The sequence below is a fragment of the Anomalospiza imberbis genome, chromosome 22 (assembly GCF_031753505.1).
Source record: "Anomalospiza imberbis isolate Cuckoo-Finch-1a 21T00152 chromosome 22, ASM3175350v1, whole genome shotgun sequence".
Taxonomy (NCBI): Eukaryota; Metazoa; Chordata; class Aves; order Passeriformes; family Viduidae; genus Anomalospiza; species Anomalospiza imberbis.
The window spans coordinates 3,584,755-3,608,678 of NC_089702.1; the positions used below are offsets into that span (position 1 = coordinate 3,584,755).

The window sequence follows — 23,924 nt, forward strand, 5'->3', positions numbered from 1 at the left end:
AGTGAGGAAACCTCACATGGGGAGTACCTGCCTCCCTATTGCTGTGGGAAGGCAGGAAAAGGCAGCACAGGTTGTTGGCATCATCCATCGTCAGAAGCTGGGACGTCATTGTCCAAAACTTTCCTTAGAAAAATGCTTCCAGGATCCACCCTGGATCCATCCATGAGCCATCCCACACTGAAGTCAGGCAGTGAATGAATCACGAAACCTCCCGGCTCCCCACCACAGACATATTTCAGCCTGTGCCAAGTGACACCATCCCCTTGCAGAGAGTCACCACAGTCCCCCTGGAGCCACCTCTGCCAGCAGAGCCCTGGGGACCCTCAGCTGGGTTGTTTGAGGGGGCTTTGCAAACTGGGGTTCTCAGGAACCAGAGGATCTCCCCAGTGCCTGCTCCAGGCCCCTCAAACAGCTCCATAAGGACAGCGTGGTGTGAAGGCCCTGGGGCCATCCAGGTGGGAAGTGTTTCCAGGGGAGCAGCAGCACTCCTGCTGCTGTGGTTGAGCCTCTGGGAGCTGTTTCTCTATCCTCTGGTCTCCAGGCACTGCCTTAGGCTCTGCTTCCAGCCAGGCAGAGCCAGAACACCTCGGACACCTCCAAAGAGCACGTTAGCCATGGATCAGTGAGCACTTCCACACTCCTCCTGTACGTGATCAGTGACACAGGCTGTGGAGATGCTGCCTGAAAAAACCCCACACTTGGAGCCCTTCCAGGAACTATCAGCACTAAATCCAAGGGATTTTCAGAGGAGGCTGTCCTGGTCACTCCCAGGCTGAGCTGCCGGGCAGCAGGACTTGCCCAACCCAGTAAGCCAGCAGCAGTTTCATCATTAAATCCATAAGCTGGCTCAGACTCGCTGGCCACTGGCTGTCCCAGGGGAGCTGTGTGCTGGGAGAAGCCTCTAGAGCTCCTCAGCAATGGGGAGCCCTCCTGGAGGAGCAATCCAGGAGGAGAAATCCTGGAGGTGTTTGTGTTTGCGTGCACCCACAGATACAGAGGCTTCTCCTCTGCAGAGTGAGATCCTCAGGGCTCTGTTTCCCATCCGTGCAAGGCTGGGCTGCTCCTGCTGCTCCTGCTATAAAGAAACCTGGCGTGCTGGCCCTAAATCCTGCTGGCAGCTGGGCTCACAGTGCAGGTGCACAGGTGGGGATGGGGTGAGATGGAGCCATCACACCTGTCCTTGTTTGCGCTCCAGTGACCTCTCTGCAGAAGCATTTCTGCACACACTGACAGCACGGCAATGGGAGAGACATTAACCTCTGAACTATAGCTGCTGACAGCTTCCAAACAAATAATCCTGGTCAAGTTCTCTTCTCCAGGGTAGGAGAGTTGCTCGAGGTTTCATGGTGGTGGAAGAAGAAAAGGAAATGAAGCCCAGCTCTTCTCACTCTGCCTCTTCTCCTTCCCACCTCTGAACTGTGTTTTTAACTAATACCACCAGTTTTTCCTTTTTCAGGAGTGAGACTCCTGCAACCCCAGGGCATGGAACCGTGAAACAGCTTTTGTCTTGGAGCTGGCGTCTCTGTTATCAAGGTGAACTCAAGGAGAACAATTGCTTTCCACACTCACTTTTCCCCTCCACAATCAGCTCTGTTTGCTCTAGCTGCGGTGCCCCACACCAGCACTGATAGGGATTGGCAATTCAGGGGAATTGCTCCCATATTTGTTCAACGGAAAAACCGTAAACCCTGAGAGGAGGGAAGGGAGAAGATTCTGGGCACAGCCAGAATGTTAATTACAGCTCTTACTGCTAATAGCAGGGGTGAGGAGGAACGAGCAGGGACGGCAGGAAGGGGAAAGGTAGAGCCAAGGTGTGCTGGGGGCCTCCGGATGGGTGCAGCAACAAAGGGCTGGAGAAGAATAGGCTGATTATTCTGGGTTTACTGGGATAAAGTGGGCAAGGATGGTGAGGATCATTCAGTGCTGGAGGGCTGCCAGGGGCTGTGAGTGGGACAGGGAAGTGCTGAGGGCTGCAGCTCCCCCTCTGCAGCTCTGCAGGGGCAGGCACATGCACGTTTCCATCTTACAATGGCTCAGCCCCACTGCGATCTGTAGCAGCCTTTGAAGGACTGAGGATCAAGCACTCTCCCAGCAGCTGTTCTCAGATTTTTCCTGGGAGAAGTGCTTGGGCCAAGCTCTCAGGATCCGTTTTCCCCGCTGAATCCCACACTGGCTGTGCACAAAGTGGTCCAGTGCTTCTTGGGAAGTGGCACCTTCCCTCAGATCCCTGTAGCCTGGGCATCACCGCATTGGGAGTCACAAGGTGCTGCTTCAGCCCAGGGGAGCAGCGGCACTGCCGGTGTGGCCTCACATTCCAGGGGACCCCAGACAATGGGAGCATGGTTGGTGACTGCAGGCAGTGCCAAGGGCTGACTCACAGCTGCTGACACTTGTCACGCTGAAAGCATTTTGGTATTTATGGAGGCTGTTTCCAGCCGCAGTGCGGGCACAGCAGGGCCAAAGGCTCCTGCCTTCCCCGCCCTCAGCCCAGCCCGCAGCGCCCTGGCCTGGCTAGCAGGATGGGAAGGGCACCTGCATCCCCCCAGCTTCCAGGCTGGGACACTTCCCCGTGAAGAGGCAGCTTTGTCCTGGCCAAAGCTCTCCCGTACAAATCCATTCATTCCTGTCCCACACGGTCCCGAATTCTTCCTTTGCAGCCTTTGCCCTTTGCCCAGGGATGCAAAGGGCTCTCCGAGTGGGATGGTAAGGCCATGGCATGGGAAAATCTGGGAACAGCTGCTGGGGGAGTGCTTGATCCTCAGTCCCTCAAGGGCTGATACAGATTTCAGTGGGGCTGAGCCATTGTAAGATGGAAACGTGCATGTGCCTGTCCCTGCAGAGCTGCAGAGATGGAGCTGCACTTCCCTGTCCCACTCACAGCCCCTGGCAGCCCTCCAGCACTGAATGATCCTCACCTATCTCATCATCCTTGCCCACTTTATCCATAATAACAATAACAACCCGTAATAACCTGATAGCAGGAACAGCTCACAGGAAAGAACCAGCACCCTGAAACCCCTCCATGGGACAAAAAAAAAAAAAAAAAAAAAAGAGGTGCCTCTTTATTAAAACTTTCTTTTGGGGCTTCATCTCTTTCCAGCCCTTGCCCTGCTATTGTCCGAGCCTGCAGGAAAAGGAAGGAGCGGAGGCCCCCGCGGTTCCTTCCTGCCCGGGGCTGGGGCCGGCCGGGGCTGCTGGGCTGCGCTGGCCCCTCTCGGTCAGCTCCAGCAGCCCCGGGACCACCACGGTGACAACTTTCACAGGACCGCACTCTCTGCCAGGCAAAGCAGAGGAAGCTGCTGATGGGCGCTAATGGAGTTGTGAGGATCCTCCCGGGAGGCGGCCGAGCTGTCCTGGAGCGAGAAAAGCGGCGAACAGCTCACTCGCACTTCCACGGCTGCTCTGGCTGTCGCTCTCAGACATCCCTCGGGGTTACAGCTTCAGCAGATTAGGGCAGAGCAAGACCTGCAGCTCCAGGCAAACCGCGGAGGCAGGTGGGATGGGAAATCTGAAGCCAGTGCCACTGCTGCGGAGGAATTTGGGGATCTCACGCTCTGCCTCAGCAGCATCCCATTTCTGCCAGGTAACACCGGCATCCTCCTCCGAGGAGCTCTCAGGTGAAGGAAAGACTGCCGGGGCGGGATCCTGAGCACAGGGATGAGCCAGACCCAGTGCCAGGAATGTCACGCCGGCCTCTTTCATTTTTATCTTGCCATTAGGAATTTTCAAGACTTTTCTCATGACAAAAAAAATGTGCTGTGGGAAAACAGAACAAACCCTAAAGAATTTACAAGAACGAGACGGTTTGCCCCTGGTTTTGTTGCTTTCCTGCGTGTTTGTGAGTTGCACTTGTGCTCCCTCCGTCTCTCCCCGGGGATCACCCACGGTGTCACGGCTCGGCACGAGGAAGGGATCAGCTCCCAGACTTTCTCCGGGAACCGACCGCTGCAGTGCCCTTCCCCTGCTCCGCAGGCGGGTCATGCTCTATTTATCGGCTCATTTCCATAGCCGAGTGCTGCAGTGCTGCTTCCTCCAGCCCTGCGAATTCCAGTGCCACGGACTGTGCCAGCAAAACGGGACCGGGAACGAGCTCGTGATATTGGTCTGCTCACAGCCCGAGCATCACCTTGGGCTCGTTTCTCTCTCTCTGTCACACACACTGGGAGCTTGGTTCCCCTCTCCAAAGGGCCCTGAGACCCTCAGGAGGTACCAGAGCAATGAAGAGTGTGGTTCTCCTGCCTGGTTTCCAGCTGGGCTTTGCCACTGTGTTGTTCAAGATTTGGAGGAATGGGAATTGTGCTCGGTGGCCACTGACAGGGTTTACCTGGTGTGAGGCTGTGCTGGAAGGAGAAGCTGCCAGCTGCAGCCAGGAATGTTTTTGTGGATTTCCTGGGCGTCACCTGCTCCCTGTGGTAGTGATGACAAGGGAAGTGAGAACAGTGTCTGTTTGGGAGGCACGAGCACATCTGAGCACCAAACTGAGCTTTTAAACCCTTAATGAAAATACTGAGGGGCACCAACTGCTCCCCTTGCCCCAGAGTGACACAGCACACAGCTCTGAGACAGATTCAGGAACTTTCCTGGGACATGATACAGGGCAGAATAAACATACAAGGTTAATTGAGGCTTGATCCTGGTGGCATCTGCAGCTCCTGCATCCTGCTGCAGTTCCACTCCTGGCAGTACTGTCCCACAGTGACAACTGTGTTCATAAAATCACAGACTCGTGGAATAATTTGGGTTGCAAGGAACCTTAACACCTGTCCCACCCCTGCCATGGGCAGGGACACCTTCCACTATTCCAGGGTGCTCCAAGGCCCATCCAGCCTGGTCTTGGGCTCTTCCAGGGATGGGGCAGCCACAGCTGCTATGGGCAACCTGTGCCAGGGACGGTTCTGCTGGTGGCTGTGGTGGCTCGGGGGGGATCTCTGCTGGGTCCAGTTCTCCCGGTGGGTCCGGTGGATGTGGTGGCTCGGGGGGGATCTCTGGTGGGTCCGGTTCTCCCGGTGGGTCTGGTGGATGTGGTGGCTTGGGGGGGATCTCTGGTGGGTCTGGTTCTCCCGGTGGGTCCGGTGGATGTGCTGGCTCGGGGGGGATCTCTGGTGGGTCCGGTTCTCCCAAAGGATGCGGTGGATGTGGTGGCTCTCTGGTGGGCCCGGTTCTGCCGGTGGATCCGGTGGCTGTGGTGGCTTGGGGGGGATCTCTGGTGGGTCTGGTTCTCCCGGTGGGTCCGGTGGCTGTGGTGGCTTGGGGGGGATCTCCGGTGGGTCCGGTTCTCCCGGTGGGTCCGGTGGATGTGGTGGCTCGGGGGGGATCTCTGCTGGGTCCGGTTCTCCCGGTGGGTCCGGTGGATGTGGTGGCTTGGGGGGGATCTCTGGTGGGTCCGGTTCTCCCAAAGGATGCGGTGGATGTGGTGGCTCTCTGGTGGGCCCGGTTCTGCCGGTGTATCTGGTGGCTGTGGTGGCTTGGGGGGGATCTCTGGTGGGTCTGGTTCTCCCGGTGGGTCCGGTGGATGTGGTGGCTCGGGGGGGATCTCTGGTGGGTCCGGTTCTCCCAAAGGATGCGGTGGATGTGGTGGCTCTCTGGTGGGCCCGGTTCTCCCGGTGGATCCGGTGGCTGTGCTGGCTCGGGGGGTGTCTCCGGTGGGCCCGGTTCTCCCGGTGGATCCGGTGGCTGTGCTGGCTCGGGGGGTGTCTCCGGTGGGCCCGGTTCTCCCGGTGGATCCGGTGGCTGTGCTGGCTCGGGGGGTGTCTCCGGTGGGCCCGGTTCTCCCGGTGGATCCGGTGGCTGTGGTGGCTCGGGGGTGTCTCCGGTGGGCCCGGTTCTCCCGGTGGATCCGGTGGCTGTGCTGGCTCGGGGGGTGTCTCCGGTGGGCCCGGTTCTCCCGGTGGATCCGGCGGTCTCCGGTTCCCCCCAGCGGCGGCGGGAGCCGCGCTCGGCGCGGGGCCGCCAGGGGGCGCTGTGGGTGCAGGCGGGGGGGGGCGGAGCGAGGGCGCGCGGGAGTGCGCGTGCACAGGTAAGAGCGGGGGGGGCGGGGGGGGGACACGTGGGGACACGTGGGGACACATGAGGACAGGTGAGGACAGGTGAGGACACATGGGGACACATGAGGACAGGTGAGGACAGGTGAGGACACATGGGGACACATGAGGACAGGTGAGGACAGGTGAGGACACATGGGGACACATGGGGACAGGTAAGGACAGGTGGGGACACATGGGGACAGGTGAGGACAGGTGAGGACACGTGGGGACACATGGGGACAGGTGGGGACAGGTGGGGATACGTGGGGACAGGTGGGGACAGTTGAGGACACGTGGGGACAGTTGGGGACAGGTGAGGACAGTTGGGGACACATGGGGACAGGTGGGGACAGGTGAGGACACGTGGGGACAGGTGGGGACAGGTGGGGACAGGTGAGGACAGATGGGGACAGTTGGGGACACGTGGGGACAGGTGAGGACACGTGGGGACAGTTGAGGACAGGTGGGGACAGTTGGGGACATTTGGGGACAGGTGGGGACAGGTGAGGACAGGTGGGGACAGTTGGGGACACGTGGGGACAGTTGGGGACAGGTGGGGACAGGTGCGGACAGTTGAGGACAGTTGGGGACAGGTGAGGACAGGTGGGGACACGTGGGGACAGTTGGGGACAGGTGGGGACAGGTGAGGACAGTTGAGGACAGGTGGGGACAGGTGGGGACAGTTTGGGACAGTTGAGGACACATGGGGACAGTTGGGGACAGGTGGGGACAGTTGGGGACAGTTGGGGACAGGTGAGGACAGTTGGGGACACATGGGGACAGTTGGGGACAGGTGGGGACAGTTGGGGACAGGTGGGGACAGGTGGGGACAGTTGGGGACAGTTTGAGACACGTGGGGACAGGTGAGGACACGTGGGGACAGTTGAGGACAGGTGGGGACAGTTGGGGACATTTGGGGACAGGTGGGGACAGGTGGGGACAGGTGGGGACAGTTGGGGACAGGTGAGGACACGTGGGGACAGTTGGGGACACGTGGGGACAGTTGGGGACAGGTGGGGACAGTTGGGGACAGTTGGGGACAGTTGGGGACACATGAGGACATGTGGAGACAGCTGGGGACAGCTGGGGACAGGTGGGGACAGTTGAGGACAGTTGGGGACAGTTGGGGACACGTGGGGACAGTTGGGGACAGTTGAGGACACGTGGGGACAGGTGGGGACAGTTTGGGACAGGTGAGCACGGCGCGGAGGCAGGGGAGGGTTCCCTCCCTGGTGCCCGTGCTGTGCCGTGCAGGGGAGACGCATGGACAGCATTTTGGGGAAAAAAACGCTGAAGTGTTTTGTAAGGGGGCGTGGGAACCTTTCCTTGGAAACAGATTTGCTGTCACCGAGTGTTTATTTCCATAAGGTCTGAGGGGGTGGGCTCTGGGCTCTGGCCCCCGCAGATAGAAGCATAGGTGGGGCGAGTGGGGTTGTTTTTGTTCGTTTGTCTTCTGCAGAAGCCACAAAAAAGGACTTTTTTTCTTTTTCTTTTTCTTTTTCTTTTTTTTTTTTTCTATGCAAACAAGGGGGAAAAGGCAAAACGCGAGTGGATAAATGTGTGCGGAGCCGGGGAGGTTTCAGTTTGCAGGGAGTGGGTTTGGGGGGAAATGGGAGGGTTGAAATGGGAGGGTTCAGTTGTTCCTCACACACATGGGAGGGGATCAGAGGGGCTGAGAGAGTGTCTGAGGGGTTTGGGCACCCACTGGAAAACGAGCCTGAAATCGGCATGTTTCTGCACTCAAGGCTGTCAATTTTCATGTGCCTCTTTGCTGGGAAAGACAGAATCAAGGACTATCCTGAGCTGGAAGCGACCCACAAGGATCTTCCACTCCAGATCTTGTCCCTGCACAGGACACCCCAACAATCCCACCGTGTGCCTGAGAGCGTTGTCCAAACGCTCCTGGAGCTGTGTCAGCCTTGGCGCTGTGACCATTCCCTGGGGAGACTGGTCAGTGCCCGAGCACCCTCTGGGGTAAGAACCTTTCCCTGATATCCAGTGTAACTCTCCCAGACACAGCTCCAGCTGTTCCCTCTGGTCACCGGAGCAGAGATGAGAGCTGCCCAGCTGGAGGATGTTGAAGAGCCCAGTGCCCTCAGCTGCTCTTCCATTCCCTTCCTCTCCAGGTCCTTCACCATCCTCACAGCCCCCTTTGGGTGCTCTCAAATAGCTCTAGATCTTTATTTTTTACAGGAATTCCTCCAGAACCATTTGTTTGCACGGTGGGGTTTCAAGGTGACAGAACCTCTCAGCAGAGGGACTATTGTCTGTCAGAGTTTCTGTCCCAGCCTCTGCCAGCTGTAGCTTCACCTCGGTGCAAAATTCACACCTCTGCAAAGTTCGGTGTCACCGGCATAGCGGTGAAAAATCTTCGAGTCACTGATCGCTGAAATGACAGTGTTTTTCTCAGTTCATCTACAAGTGCAGAAGCTGAAGCCACTCGTTCTTGTGTGGTGAGAGATTGAACAGCACAACGAGGCCTGTCGGGAAGAGGGTGTGTTTGTAAAGCTTGCTTGGAAAAAGCATCTTCTGCTGCCTGACAAATCCCATTTTCCAGGCTGGGATTTTTCCAGAGCAGCTGCACTGGAGTTTCCCACAGGGGCCCATGTGCTGGGAGGTGGCTGGAAAAGGCCATTTATGCTTTTCAGAGTTGTCTAGGAAATTTGGGTACAAAGCCAGTGGAAGGTGATCTGTGGGAGATGTAATTTTCATGGGAAGATGTAGGAAACAGGATGGAGTTTAGCACCGAGAACGGAGTATTGAAGTCACATGGGAGAGGCATGGGCTGATCCAGAGGGAAAAGCCAAGTGAATCAAAGCCATTTAAAATCACTTCCAATAGATTTAAATGAAACCAAAGGGGAGCAACTCCAATTTTTAGCCTGATTGCCGACAGGGATTCCATATGACATCAGCGATACAATCTGAACCCACCCCTTTACTTCAGGGTAGGTTTTCCCGAGTTTTCCCGGAGTCCTGGCTCGGAGGGCAGGAGGTGTGTGTGCATCACTTCCCAGCCCTTCCCACATGGTGTCAGCAGCTCTCAAGGAGAGCGCAGTGGCCGCTCCTGCTCCCTGTGGGGAGTTCCGAGGTTTGGCTGGGAGCCCTCTCCCAGGAACAGGGAACTCCTGACCCAAGGCAGGAGGAGAGGAGAGTGGCTCTGAGGGAAGGACATGGAGGAGAGCATGTCCCTGCTCTCCCCTGTCCCAGCTTTCTGTGTCTGCTGGTTCCCAGGATGGCTGCAGCCAAAGGGGGATGGTGACCATGGACTCGTGCTGGATGTGCCGTGGGGCACTCACAGCCTGTCTGGGCTGTCCTGTCATTCCTGAGCTTGTCACCCAGGCCCTGGGGAGGTCAGCAGTGCTTTGGGAGGTTCTTTCTGTGCTGGGCTTTTCCTGTAATCTTTTTGTTTTGTTTTGTTTTGTTTTGTTTTTTTGTTTTGTTTTGTTTTGGTTTGGTTTTGGTTTTTGTTTCAGATGTCAGGGAAAAGACAGAAGTATTTCCATCTTGGTCACTGGAGCTCCATCTCATGGTGTGTTTCAGGCCACGTGCCATGACCTCCTCCACGGCTGCAGGAGGAAATGCCCTGTGAGGGAAGGCTCTTTCTGCACTGGTGATTATAAAGGGGGCTCATTTCCCTGCTGGAGCTCAGGAGCAGCTCCTCGGTGGGGGTGGAACATGTACCAGAAGTCCCCTGGGAGGAGCAGCTTTTGTGCAGAGCTGCTGTCTCACTAGAGCATCACCTCCATGCCCTGGCCCTGGGGCAGCTGGGACGGGCCCTGTGGCACAGCTGTGGGGCTGCTCCTGATGCCTCAGGTTTGAGCTTTTCTATTTCTCAGGTTCTGTGCTGCTTTAGTGTGTGGGTCTGAGCTTCATATTATGGGATGGTGAGCTCTGTTCACAGAGTAGGGAGACAAACCAACTCCTTCTCCAGCTGGGGACCAAGGACAAACGGTCCAGATCTCAGGCCCAAGAGCACAAACAACGTGGGCTGAAGAGAGAGAAACAAGCAGGATGGGACTGCATGGGCTGGAGAGGGAATTGGACAATTAACTCCAATATGCAAATAGACCAAAACTTATTAAAGTGAGAGACCTCATGACCGGTTGTCCATTTTTGTGACCATTTTGGGTTCACCTGGGGTGCAGCCCTGGCTGGGCTCTTGTGCTGCCCAAGGTGGGTCCATTGAGGCCTCCTAAGAAATCCCTACTTTATTCTTTAGCTCCTCCAGTCTCTGTTCTAGCTCAGCCTTCCCAAGGCATCACTCCCTCATCCTGAGGTCCCTCCAACCCAAACCATTCCATGACTCCATGATGACCTTCTCTGGTCAGCAGCTGCAGCCTGGGCAGAGCCTGGAACAGTCTGCCCAGCGGAGGCAGGAGGCTCTGGCAGCTTTTCAGGGCTTCTTTGTGGTGTTGGGGAGACCTTTTCTGTCGGTTGTTCTCTGCAGCTCCAAAACAGCCTCACGCCTCCGGCTGTTGGGGCTGCACAGGCAGCGCTGGCACGTGAGAGGAGGGTGTGGGGGCCTGCCAGGAGCTGCTGGCAGCACAGCTGGATGAGTCTTGTACAGATCTGGTGCCTTTCCAGCTCTGCGGCAGCCCTCCAGAGCCTGGTGGAAGCCACGTCCGTGGGGGCCCAGCTCTGTCATGCTCCCCCTCTGTGCGTCACACAGTCCGGGGGTGACGCTTGAGCAGGAGCTTTGTCCCTACCTGTGTCCCCCTGGCGAGGCAGAACCAGGACCTGCAAAAGTGTGAAACTCTTCAAAGGGACTCATGCAACGCAGCCGAGGAGCTGAGCCTGGGTTAGTCATCCATAAAGGGCTTTGTTTTTTTCCTCTCCCACTCGCCGCCCTGGCACGGGGGTTGAAGCTCTTTCTCGCTGCTTGCTGTGCCCAAAACTCAGAAGAAACACATTATCTCCTAGGGAATCAGTCAACTCTGCCCTGAAAAGAGGAGTTTCTCTCTGTGCAGCCCTAACAGCCGGGTTTTGCCCCAGTGGGGTTGGATTCTGCTGTGATTGCCCCGGAGTGAAACCAGGGCTGCTGGGACACGTGTGTGTGTGTGTGTGTGTGTGTGTGTGTGTGTGTGTGTGTGTGTGCGTGTGTGTGTCTGCTCACTGAGCTTCACCTGGAGGTGGGATGTTCCCTGATGGGAAGACAAAGCCGTGGGTAAAACCTGCAGGATCCAGGAACTGGAACTGGTGAGAGAAGTTCTGATTTTGGTACAGAGCAGCATTCACAGTTCACAGACTCCAAATCCTGGAAGGCCTTTTTGTTTATTTCACTGGAAATTACTTGGCCTTTTCCTCTCCTGCAGGATGATTCTGGACATTAGTGCTCTCCTTCAGTCACAAAAACTTCCCAATAAAGCCCCTGATCGCTTGACAATAATTTTTGTGCCAGCGCTCAGCAGCACAGAAAGGAAAGTAGCTTTCTGCTTGTTTGGTTTATTTTTTTTAAAGACAATTGAATTAAAAAAAACAAAGCAGCAGGAAGGGAAGTTTCAGTTCCTGCACATGAGGAGTCTTCAGGGGCTCAGCAGTGACAAATGCCTGGGCTGGCTCTGCAGCTGCCCTGCACATGGAGCCAGAAGGCTCCTTATCTGTTCAGACCTGAATAAGGTTTCTTCAACAAGCTGGGGCAGTGACAGGTGGTGATTGAACACCAACACTTCACCTTCTGCTGGTTTGGTATCAATACTCAGCTCTGCAGAACTGGGGTCTTAGTGAAAGTGAAAAAATAACTTTCGTTTTGGGCAGGTTGGTGGCTGCCACAGCTGGGCTTGAAAACTGGCGATTACTGCTAAATCTGAACATGTGAAATTGTGCTCGTTTCATCCAGAGGCTGTGAGGGCTCCCATGTGTGGGATGAGCACAGAGCCAGGGATATTCTGCCTGGTTTTAGTGCTTGGAGAAGGAGCAGGATGGGCTGGGCTCTGTGAAGAGGAGGGCTGGGGACATGACCCCCACTAGCAGTGGATTGTGCTGCTGTCATTGACTGCAGCAGGATGCTGCTTATCTGGTTATTTTTCCTTGTATGTGTATATATCCCTATATTTTTCCTTATATGTTTTCCTTATATGTCCCCTGCTGGGTGCCAACAGTTGGCTCTGAGCTCATCCTGCCATCCATAAAAACTCCCGGTCAGACTCTTTGATTCACTTGCTTTGAGGTTATGAAGCCGCTTGTGATGACACCACCAAAGAGCAGGTGACATCTCAGCTGTCTCAGTTTCCCCAGGTCCCTCCAACAGTGGCCCAGGGATGGATAAAACCCCACTGTGCCCCTGGGGGATGGATAAAACCCCACTGTGCCCCTGGGGGAGGGCCCCAGGCAAGGCAGCTCTGCCAAAAAGGACAGTTGGCTGTACAAGAAGTACATGAGATGTGACACCTCCACCCCCAGAACAGGAGTTTGGGGCTTTTTTCCCTACAAAAGAAGCTGTGAGGAGGAAGCCATGGCCCGCTCTCAGCTATTCTGACTGGTGCAATGTGCCCCCACCCTTCCCCATCACCCACGGGCATTATTTTTAGGGTTTGTTTACCTCACTCGGTTCCAGCTCATTCTTTTTCAGGGTGACAAGGACTTCCCTCACGCAGCTGCCCAGGTGGCACGTGAGAAACCACAGCCCTGCCTGGAGAACTTTCCCCTTCTCTAATGAGGGCCAGGTTTTTATTGGCTTTTAAAAGAAGATTTGGAACTGTGGAAGGAAATAGGCAGCTCTAGCTGGTGCAAAGTACTAAAATAGGTTAAATCCATCTGAGCAGTACACTTTTTTTTTTGGTAACAAGTTCTGTGCGACTTGGCTGCAGTATCTGTGGCCCAAGTTGTGATTTTGTGTGGTTGCTTGGTGGGTAAGTTTTACTGGTTTAAGTTAGGGTTTCAAGGTAGAGTCTGTTTTCTTAATCAAGAAAGTTCCTGAACATTAGGAGTTTGGCTCACAGTCAGCTCAGAGGAGCAGGGGGAATGGTTAAAAGTGCTGTGGCTCTCTGCAGATCCCCAGTTCTTGCCCCAAAACTGCTCAACCTTGTGCACAAACGAGCTCTTGGGGCAGTTGAGGACCTCACCGTGGTGAGACCCAGCGTTTATCGAAGGATCCCTGGGTTTGGGGTTTTGCACCTTCATTTGTGTTGCGCTCTAGTCTGGAGATGCTTCTTGAATCTCTGGGCCAGATGCTGAAACTCACCTTGTCCTTTCTCTTCTGGGAGAAAACGTGAGACTTTCGTCACTCAGTGAAAGCAGAAATGAGCCTTAGCTCTGGCACTCGGTGTCAGGCTTCTGTCTCCTGTGTTCTTTGAGTTTCTTCCTCTTTGATTCCGTGGTCACCATTATAAGGCACTTTTTGTGAAGGATATGGGTCCCCCCTTGTTCTCCCCTGTGTGCTTTGAGGCACGAATTACCCGGGGAGGTCAGGCAGAGGCACTGTGTTCATTGTTTTACTTGCAGTCCCTACTCTCACCCTGGATGTGGGTGGGGGTTATAGTGCCCAGAGCTGCTGCCTCTCCCTGTGAGCAATTCCCACAGTAACGTGGTGGTTTATTACTGGATTTTAATTAAACGTGTACAATAAAATGCTACAGCTCAAAGAATTTTCACTTAAAGGTTGGTGAGTGGCCATTAGATACATCCAGCTGTGGAGCAGCATCAAGACAGGTGGGTTAGTAGCTAAAATAAAAACCCCTCATGTGCTGCTGACTTGTTTCTTTTATAATCCATCAGCAGATGAAGTAAACCAACATTTTTCTATTTAGTTTATTTTTCCATGCTCTCTTTCCTGCAGGGCAGCACTGGTATGAAGCTGAGCTGACCTGAGAGGACAGAAGGATTGACAAGGACTGTACGAGGATGGAGAACATGCAATGGAAAACCAGAAGTATTTTGTTTAAATCGTTATAATTTATTTTTCTCAAGTAGCAAAACAGTCAGTTTTTAGACATCAGTGGTGAACCTTGGGTTGGGATCTTAGGCCAACGTTAACATGACTCATCTAAATTAGATGCAAATTTATTCTGTCTGTTAAATTTAACCAGGGAAAGCCAGGCACTCTGTCTACCACTGCCTCACTGAGGCACAGCTGCAGCTGTCCCAGAAGGTGCTTCTGCATCTCGTTTCTGGAAGCAACTGTGTGTGATCCTATTTGGAATTCCTCTGGTCCGTAAGGACCTGAAGACTTCTTCATTTGCAGGAGGGGAGTGGCTTTTGTCTACAGGGCACAAGTACAGCTCCATGTGCTGGTGGAGAAGTTTCCTGGCTGGAATAAGGTGAATGGGTTCTGCATAAAAAGGTCCCATGGAAGCAGAGTATTCTTGGGGTACATTCATCAACAGATTGAACTTTGTCTGTGTAAAGCAGCTTTACATATTGAATATACATTAACAATGTATTGTTACTGATGAGGAAAACTGCAAATATCCTGTGCTGGGGGTGTCCCTGGCTCTGGCCAAGATCATGATAGCTGTGTCTTGCCCAAATAAGGACGAGAAATAGATGTTCAGTGTCAGTTGTCAACCCCTGTTTCATGTGACAGAGAAGCAGCACTTCTGTAGAGTTACCTGGGCACTGTAAACGAAAATGAGTTCAACAGTTGAGCACAGATAGATAACATAAAGCAGAATGTCCTCTCTTCCTGAATCCCAGCCCTTGACAGAAATCCCATACACCAGAGGTAAATGGTTTATTGGAGAATTTATTTAGATTTGATGGCAGCCAGGTAAATAACTGTCAGTGCTGTCTCAGACCTAGCCAGTGTCTTGGGAGGCTGATTTTAATCCTCAAATCTCTAAAGCAATGCTCTCCAACCCATGAAACAGAGAGCTCTCTGTGTCACTCCTGATGGATCCATGTGTTGAAAAAAAGGATAAATGTCTGTTTAGTGAGTGTTTTGCTGCTCATGTCTCCCCTGTCAGCCCTGGGAGCAGCTCCAGGCTGAGACGTCTCTCCACTGGCGATGGCTCTGGAAGAGCTGGGTGCTGTGGGATCAGAGCACAGGACAAGGACAGGGACAGGAGCAGAGGACAAGGACAGGGGCAGCTGCACAGGCTGTGCAGCAGCTCCTCCCGGCTGACATTCAGCTGTCCCATGACAGCGGTTCCCAGAGCGTTCATCTGTCATCAGGAATCTTCGCCCTTCCTGTAAAAGCACCCACTGGAATTACAGTCTGGGCTCCTCCAAGGTCTGGCTTTCCATGGCAATAATCTGCTGTTCAGCTGCCATGGCCCTGGCAGAGGTGGGACTGCTTCCAGATCAAACCTCAGCGAGCCATGTCTTTGTTGGTGCCGACAGCCTGATGCAAAACACGCCCCAGTAGCTTATGAGTGAAATACAGATCTGACTTCAAAGGCAGCTGAAGTCCTGCTAGAAGGACTGGGAAGGGAGGAGAAAATCCACATTCATATTTATCTCAAGGTCAGCAGGTGATAGCCCAGACACAGGATACAGGCAGAAGTAAAGTAGAATTTGTACTTTTCCTGAGAGAGCTATGAGTGGCTACAATATTATACAAAGTAATTGAAATGATGGCTAGAGTTTGTATGGATTTTGCATTAGCTGTGGTCATGTCTCACATTTCATGGGGGAAGGCAGAGCAGTCATGTGCTCGGATACTCCACAGCTGGGGTTGTGTGTTGGATCGAGCCCGAGGCTGAGGGTGTGTGTTGGCCTCGGACTGACTCAGTGCAAGGGCATTTCTGTGGGGTTGCAGAACTGTTGTCTTGTTAAAAGCAACATCCAAAGCAAGGGTGATGCTCCCGGACAGTTCTGCTGCACCAGTGTCTGTTTTCTCTTGGTACTTGTCGCTTTTAGGGTAAATGTTCTATTTTGAGCATTTCTCATTTTGACAGGGAAAGACTAAGCTGAAGGTGAAATGACAGGAGGAATTGTAGACTCACCACCTCTCCCTTGCTTTGCTGTTAGTGACAACTCTGTTGTAAAGTCTCTCCACCCGTGGGACATTGGCCAGCAGCCTTTGCTGCTTGAAATAGGAGGAGGCTTCTGGATTTTCCCCTCGACTTCTCTGCAGTGTGGCAGGTCTTGCTCTGCCAGGAGTTCAGACTAGAGAAAATGTCCAAAACCATTTCAGCTTGACCTAAGTGTGCCTGGAGCTCGGCTCACGGGGAGAAGGTGGTGGTTGTCTCTGTCTCCACGGCGAAGGAGGTCCTCTTGCTGTCGCGGCAGGAGGTGAGCTGCCAGAGGCGCTCCTGGCTCAGGCAGCCCAGCTCCTTCAGCAGCTTGAAGAGGTCGGTGCGGAATTTGACGCCGATGAAGGCGTAGAGGAACGGGTTGAGGCAGCATCGGAAGCAGGCCAGGGTGTAGGTCACGTCATCCGCCACGTCCAGCTTCTTGCTCTCCTCACACGAGCTGGTCTGGTTGAAGGCTGAGATGGTCTTGGCCAGCATGACGCTGTTGTAGGGCAGCTGGAAGACGACGAAGACGATGACCACGGCGATGATGACCTTGATGGCTTTGTTCTTCTCAAAGTTGCGGGCCTGGAGTAATGTTTTGATGATGATGAGGTAGCAGAAAGACATGACCAGGAGGGGAATTAAGAAGCCAAACACCATTTGGGACACTTTGATGCCAGTGTTGAAGGTCTGTAAGTCATCAGCAATGATGGAACAACGGGGATTGCTCTCCAAGTTGTTCACACCACTGTGAACCAGCTCAGGGATGGAGAGGAGGAAGGCCAGGAGCCAGATGAGGATGCAGGTCACCTTGCTGATGAATATCATCCGGGGACGCAGGCGATGGGCTGAGGCTGCCTGGACGATGGCGAAGTACCTGTCAATGCTGATGGACAGGAGGAGCAGCATCCCGCTGAAGAAACTCATTTTGCAGATGCAGTAGACAGCTTTGCAGGCAAAGCTCCCAAAAAGCCAGTGTGTGGCTGCGCTCGTGGCCCAGAAGGGAAGGGTCAGCAGGAAGAGGATGTCTGCCAGAGCCAGGTTCAGCAAGTAGATGTCTGTCATGGTCTTCAGCCTCTTGAAGTAGATGTAGGTGAGCATGACCAGCCCGTTCCCCAGCAGCCCCAAGAAGCAGATGAGGCTGTACATGGCCGGGAGGAAGGCAGCACGGAAGTTACGGACCTCCTCCTTCTCGCACAGGGACTCGAACATGCTGTAGTCAATGGTGCTGTTGGAGTCGTAGTAATCAGTGACATTGTCCCCAGCACAGAACTAGAACAGGAAAGAGAAGAAGAGTGTGTTGGGACAAGGACTGTGTTGCCTGCGTGGCCATGCAAGGAAAGGAGCCTGGAGAGAAGTCCCAGGGAGTTCCCAAGTGCTGTCTCATGCCAACATCACAAACAGAGCTGACACAACCTTGTGGCTGGAAGTGTTTCCCATAAATATGTGAGGTTTGGGGCTTTCTGGGGGGCTCCAAGTGGGAATTCCACCAGAAATGTTTCGTGCTCAGCCAAAGTAACACCTGCAAATACTCAGATGTGTGGCAGCTTTCCAGAGTGTTCCAGGACCTGCCTCCAGCTGTGTGTGCACAGCTGGCTGTCAGATAAAATGTGAGAAATAAAACATCCTTCAGCTAAATTAAAAACCAACGAAGGTGTCGGTGAGACCGTGAGGAAATGCAGTGAGTGCAGCAGGAAGCTGCTTCCGTGTCGGGCCGGCATCTCATTCAGGGCCCTGATTTCAGTTCTGATTATTCTTGTTTCATCTTCCTACACTGCCATAACCCGCGGGGCAGACAGAGCCTGCGGTATCTGTGCCCTGCTTTTTGTGACTTATTAGTCTCCAGAACCTTCTCCCCGTAGCACAGACATAAAAGGTTTCCCCTGGATACCCCCACCCTTTATCAGAGAGCATCTCAGTGCTCTCCACCTCAGCAGGTTTGGCTTTCACCACATCCTGCCAGGCTGCCAGCAGTGAAAGGGAAAAGCACGGACTGCTCGGCTCTGCCCGCGGGCTGAGCCCTGGGAGCCCCACGGGCTGGGGGGTGGCCACTGCGGCCAAGGGATTGCGGGCACCAGGACCAGGCCCTGGGTTGGGGAGCAGGTCATGGCACAGCTCCGTGCCTGGGGTCCTCCTTGCTGGGCCAGGGCACGCTGAGCAACAGGCAGGGGAAGATGCTGAACTCTTCCTCCTTGGGCGCATCCCTCTCCAGCTCTGGGCTTGGTCAGAGTCCAGCGTCTCTACCAGGAATTTGCAGGGAGCAGGAGCCAGCTGTTCCCTGCAGTCAACGTGGTGCACTCCTGTCTGTCCTGGAAAGGCTCATTTTGGGGCTAAGAGGGGTCTCACACAACCCAGGCCATCTGAAAATCACTGCGTTTTTCACCATTTTTCTCTGCTTGGTTTTGTTTCTCTTGTTTGTTTTTCTGTAGCTGGGCTCTGCTCTCACCTCCCACCTCCCACAGCTGGATCCTGGGGTGAGCAGCTGTGTCCCCACACATTTCTGGGACTGTGGGTGGCTGCTCTGAGTTTTTGAGATCTCCCTTTAAACACAACACAAAGCAGTTGGATTTCAAAAATGTTGTTGAAAACATCTTACCTGAAAAACAAGCGGCAGGCTGAAAACAAGGGTGACCTTTAGCTGCTTGCCTAGGGAAGAAGGAGATGCTGTGTTAGTGGCTGAGTGGGGGTTTCCACATGGTTCTTACTTTGAAAAGGCAGTGGGTAATGTTGTCCATGGCATTGTAAACCCTGCAGACCCCCCACTTCTGAGGAAAGCAGAACCTGGGGAAGATGCAGCAAGATAACCCAGGGTCATGAGCGTTACTGTCAGAGCACTGCTGGAGTCTCAGGAGTCTGGCCCCTCTGGAGTCACGGATTCATGGAACAGTTTGGGTTGGAAGGGGCCTCTAAAGGTCATTCAGTCCAACCCCCTGCAGTGAGCAGCGATGTCTTCGCCTAGACCAGGTTGCCCACCGTGCTGAGAGCTGAGGACTCTAAACTTGGGCACAGTGCACCCATTTTGATTTTATCCATTATTTTTCCCTGCAGGCAGCCAGCAGCCTGTTCCCTTGTGTCTGAGCAGTGAGGGTGAAGCTTAATCCATGTGAAAATACCCAGCTGTGAGGGTCATAAATCTGGCCCAGCTGTGCCCGTGTGGTGCCTGGGCTGTGGAGAGGAGAGCTCAGCTCCCCATGGGACAGATAGAACTGGAACTGGCTGAAATTTATTGCTTGTCTCTAAATGTCAAGAGTTGGCTTCTGCTGCCTTGTGATGTGAAAATATAGGATGCTGACAGCTGGGAGGAAAAACTGAATTCAGAGCCAGGTGTGATGGTGGGAGCAATCTCAGCCAAGCAGCTCTTCCTGCCGTGGTTAGCAGGGCAGGGGCCAGGGAAAGCTTTCTCCTCGCTGCTTTTACAGCTCGTACCAGCATCTACCTCAGGCAGTTGCCACTGAAAGCTGCTCGGCTGGAAGGTGGCAGTGAGACAGCCCCGAGCTCCATTCTGGTGTGAGGAGGAGATGTGTCCCTCCCTGAGGGGTGCTTTGGCTCAGGATGTATCTCCAGGCACTGGCTGGTCCCTGCAGCCCCTCACTCCCTCTGGGTTTTCTGCTTTGGGGGTGCTCAGCAAGGAGATACCTTTGGGTTTCAGCTGCCTGTTCCTCCTGGAGCTCTGCCTTGCTCCTCATGGCCTGGTTGCTCATGAATGTGACTGATTCCTGTGCTTAGTGTCTGCTGGACTCAGCTGTGCTTGGCTTCTGCTTGGTTTCAGTTTTGTGCCAGGCTCCTGCTCATGTTGCACCGCACCAGGATGATGAACTTCCACTACAGGTAACTGCACCCACTGCACCAAGTCCCAGTGTTAAGTCACATGCAACAGCTTCACTAATATCAGATAGAGTTACCTGTGAGTGGGGATGTTTTTAATATGTGATGTGTGGGTGAGAGATCCTCAGCCACGTGCGAAAGCTCATAGTGCTCATCCCCAGGCCTGTGTGAGCGCCTCCCCTGAGGCCTCCTAGAAGCTCTGTCTCACCTTCCCCTCTTATTTTCATCTTTTATGCTCATGCAGCGGTGTGCTCGGTTGTGTTCATCCTCCACTCACCTTTCCAAACCCTCCTGGGGATATCTGAGGGGTTCCCTTGGGAACCCTTCGTGCAGGTGACTCAGGAGTGGAGGAGTGCAAGGCAGGGACTGAGGGTGAAGTGAAGCTTCTGGCTGTTCTGTCCACTCTGATCAGTTCCAGACTGCAGGAAGAGGTTTGGTGTCTGCTGTGGTTGTCACCCCTCCAAACTGCTGCTGTGGCTTTTGCATATGGTACAGGAAATACACTAAAAGCCCCAAGGACTGACACCCACCAGGTGGGTTTAAGCACGCTGTAACTGCCCTTCCTGCCTGGCATACAGGCACGGGATCCCTGACTCTGCAGACACCACAGCAGCCTTTAGCCTTCTGTTGCACCTTCTAAATGGCCTGGTTTCCCTGGGACTCCTGGAGCTGGTGCTCCTGGCTGCCTGCGGATGGGTGATGAGTACCTGTGCTGGTAGCTCAGCCCCACCAGGAAATCACCCCTGTGGCTGCTGGATAAGAGGCAGAGAAGAACCACCCTCATTCCATGGAGGAAAAGCACCCACGTAAACCAGACTTCATCAGCTTTCTGTGGCTTGGTTTGCAAACTCCAAGTCCAGCCCTGACTTCACCTGACCAGTCCCAGCCCCAGCCCTGGTGAGGGCTCCTTTACTCTGCTCTGTTTTCTTATCACCTTGTGAAGGTCTAGAAAAACAGGACTGAGAATGTGACTCAACCAACTCCTGAAACAGTTCAGCTGATATCATTCCTTTGAAGATCATCACAGGTTTCTTTTTTCTCCCCCTTCTCAGTTGCTGTTTCAACTGTCTTAAATGTCAAATGACTTTTCAATATGAAGAAAGCCTGTGCTGTTTCTGCCCCTCTTCTGTGCCCCCACCTCAGATTACACATTAGCAAAAGCATGACCAGAGAGGCCCTGCTGCCTCCTGCTCCCTCTGTGCCAGTTTGAGCACGTTTGTGTCACTGGTTTCAGTCAGACTGGACTGGACTTGCATCTTCCCAACTTGTCTTGTGGTCTGGGGAAGTGGGTAGAAGCAATTATCACGACACGACTCTTGCTCTGCAGTTTATCAGGCAGTTTAAGTACATTACTTTTTCTTTCCTTTTTACACCTCCTGGCAGTTGGCTGCTGTGGGTATTTTCTTAAAAGTTTTTGAAGTTTTGTTCCTCAAAATATTGAGGAAAAAAAAAAAACCCTCTCAAAAGTCCCTGCAACCAGTTGCACTAGAAACCTCATTTATAAAAATACATCAAAACCCCACCACAGCAAATGAGTCAGCCTGGCCCTAAAGCCCCGTGGCAGCCCCTGTGTGTCTCAGCCTAGCAAGTGCCGGTTTGAGGCTATTCTTGTCCTGAAGGACCTGGAAACTGGTGGAAAGGGGAATTACTCCATGTGAGTGAAGGAAGGAAGGGATCTGTTCATGACAGGGGATGGCAACCCCTCAGTTTTACAATGTTCCTCCACAGATTAAGCCCAAGGGGCAGGATTCATCCCTTGACAGCTGCTGAGCTGTTCAGGCTCCCACAATAGCAAAGGGAAAGAAACAGGTGTTTTTAAGCCCCAGTTCAGGTGCTTGGGTTGGGCACCTGGGGTGGGCACCTGGGGTGGGCACCTGGGGTGGGCACCTGGGGTGGGCACAACTCAGGCCGTGCTGTGGCAGAAGGGTGGGTGAATTTGGACAGAGGCAGATCCCTCCCAGCTTATCTGGATCTCCCTCAGCACCAGCTACTAAATGTCAGCGAGGTAAGAGCAGCGGCAGGAGCAGTGAATCCCATCAGGTGCACCCAGAAAGGTCTCTGACAGTGGAAGTATTTGGTATCAGGACATCTGCCTGGAAGAGGAGAGAGACACAGCCCTGAGGGTGGTTAATCAGATCACACAAATGACCAGGGCAGCTCACGAGGGTCTGGCTGCTGCTACAGCTGAGGGATGCACGAGAGCAAAGCAGGAGTTGGGAATGCTTTAGGGAGCATTGGCAAAGTTGAGCAAACCTGCTCTGGCTGAACCCTCGTGGTGAAAGAATGTTTTTTGGCCACCTGGAATTGCAAAGCAAACGTTCTGGCCTCAGCACACGTGTAGGCAGTGATTAACCTGCTCTCTGTATGTTATACATGTGCCAGCTTCTGGTGCCCCTTCTCCAGCAGTACTGGAGGCTTTTGGGGGAAGAACCAGATATTTCTGAGAAAAGTTAATCATACTTTTGATCTAATGACTATTGGCAGTTAACAGCCTGTTCTCCCCCCTTCCCCTCCTCACAACTGGCAGAGGAAAGACACTGTCATCTCAAGAGTGAGTGGACCCAGTGAAACCCAGTCGTGCTCTTATTTCATGTGTTCACTGATCTCTCACAGAAGAAAGTTAATAATTATCTACCTCCACTCCTTTCAGGAAAGTGAGAATCAAAAGACAAGATAAGCAAAGAGAAGCAAGTAAAAAATTTCCTGCAGAAGTGAGCCAGGTGTGTTTTCAAGAAAGCACCATGGTGGTGCATCTTCCAGGAAAATGAAACATTCCTCTGAAATACAATAGTAGAACAAAAAAACCAAACAGGAACCTTATCATAATCTGGTCAGGGTCTCACAAACTCTTTCTTTTCCCCATCCTGATAACCTTTCCCAGGAGCTAAGTTCAGCTGCCCCCAGACACTGAACCCCTTGGAACAAGCAGCCCACAAAGCACCCACAGGATGATGCAGAGGCCAAAAGTTTAAACAAGAGGAATGATGTGTGGTGGGCAGGTCCAGTTTGGTGTTTGTTTGGATGCAGGGATTCCAAAATCCAGCAATTTCCTAAGCCATTGATTGCCAGAGGCTCTGAGGAGACATCCAGGAGAAAGAAAACTCGCTCGACTCATTCTCTGCTCCTGCCTGGAGCGTCCTGTGGGACCTGGCTCCTCTTTCCCCTGCATCCCCCAGGGCTTCCTGCATCCCTGGAGCATCCCCAGAGCTTCCTTTATTCCCCAGAACTTCTTGTATCCATCCCCCTGACCATCCCCAGAACCTCCTGCATCTCCAATGCATCCTGCTTCCCCTGGTGTTCCTGCAGATATTTTAAAATAGAAATAACTTGCAAAAGACTGGATGGACTTAGTGAATGGACTCAGCTCTTCTTGCTCCCAATTCCTCAACTGATTCAGTGAATTAAAATGTTGCCAGGAGTGTGTTCTCTCTCTATTTTTTTTTAACTAAGAATACAGAAGAAAATGTGTGAACTATGCAAGATTCCATTTGCTTTGGAACAAAAGGGCCCCTTAAAATTGCCTCCCAACCTCTTTTTTATGTTTGTTTCTGAAGTCATTTGAGGTTTTTGAGCTTCTAAAACAGAACCATGCGTTTTTTTTTTTTTTTTTTTTTTTTTAATAGTAAAAATGAGGAAGATGAAAGTCTTTTATACTGTTTAAATACTCTAATAGAAGTGCTCCACTCCTGTATCACAGGGCAGGGACTGGGCATCATTAATAAAGCTGAAGACACAGCCCAAGGCTGCAGCCCAGGTACTCACCCCCATCCATGGTGTGATTCCAGCAGGATCCAGTCACAGAGGTAGCGAGAGCATCACCCACTCCAGCGCCGCCTCCCCAGCTCCTGCCAGGGACCCTCCTCGGGGAACTCTGCTTTTATACTTCCTGCACCCCTGTGAGGAGCTCACGGGCATCCTGATGTCACCGGCATTTAGTAGACCCTCCTCCTCCTCCTCCTCCTCCTCCTCCTTCTCATGTGTTCAGAGCTGTGCTGAGCTCTTGGGGTGCTCAGGTGCTGCCTCGGCGTGCTCCACACACCCAGAGCTGTTACTGACACTCAGGGAAGTGAAGAGAGCTCTGCTTTTGGACTGACACATGAGGAATGGTCTGTGGCAAAGGAAACAGGGGAAGGAGGCTCTTTCTTACCTCCCCATTCCAGCAAATCCTGCTTCATCTGTGC

The 23,924-nt window shown here is 53.3% G+C and overlaps 1 protein-coding gene across 1 annotated transcript; it reads right to left on the reverse strand.

Annotated features, from left to right (window-relative positions):
- Nucleotides 1–14,914: 14,914 nt before the first annotated feature.
- Nucleotides 14,915–23,924, reverse strand: CCR7 (C-C motif chemokine receptor 7). Its single transcript, XM_068212119.1, has 3 exons — nt 23,506–23,924; nt 18,515–18,564; nt 14,915–17,190 (listed from the first exon to the last, which is right to left on the reverse strand). Exons 1-3 carry the CDS (start codon nt 23,513–23,515, stop codon nt 16,126–16,128), a joined length of 1,125 nt encoding a protein of 374 aa, XP_068068220.1. The 5' UTR covers nt 23,516–23,924; the 3' UTR covers nt 14,915–16,125.

Excerpts from the sequence above, each read along its gene's own strand:
- CCR7 (XM_068212119.1), bottom strand. Across the intron at positions 17,191-18,514 it reads GCCTGCCGCTTGTTTTTCAG|TTCTGTGCTGGGGACAATGT; the intron begins GTAAGATGTTTT and ends TTCCTGTTCTAG.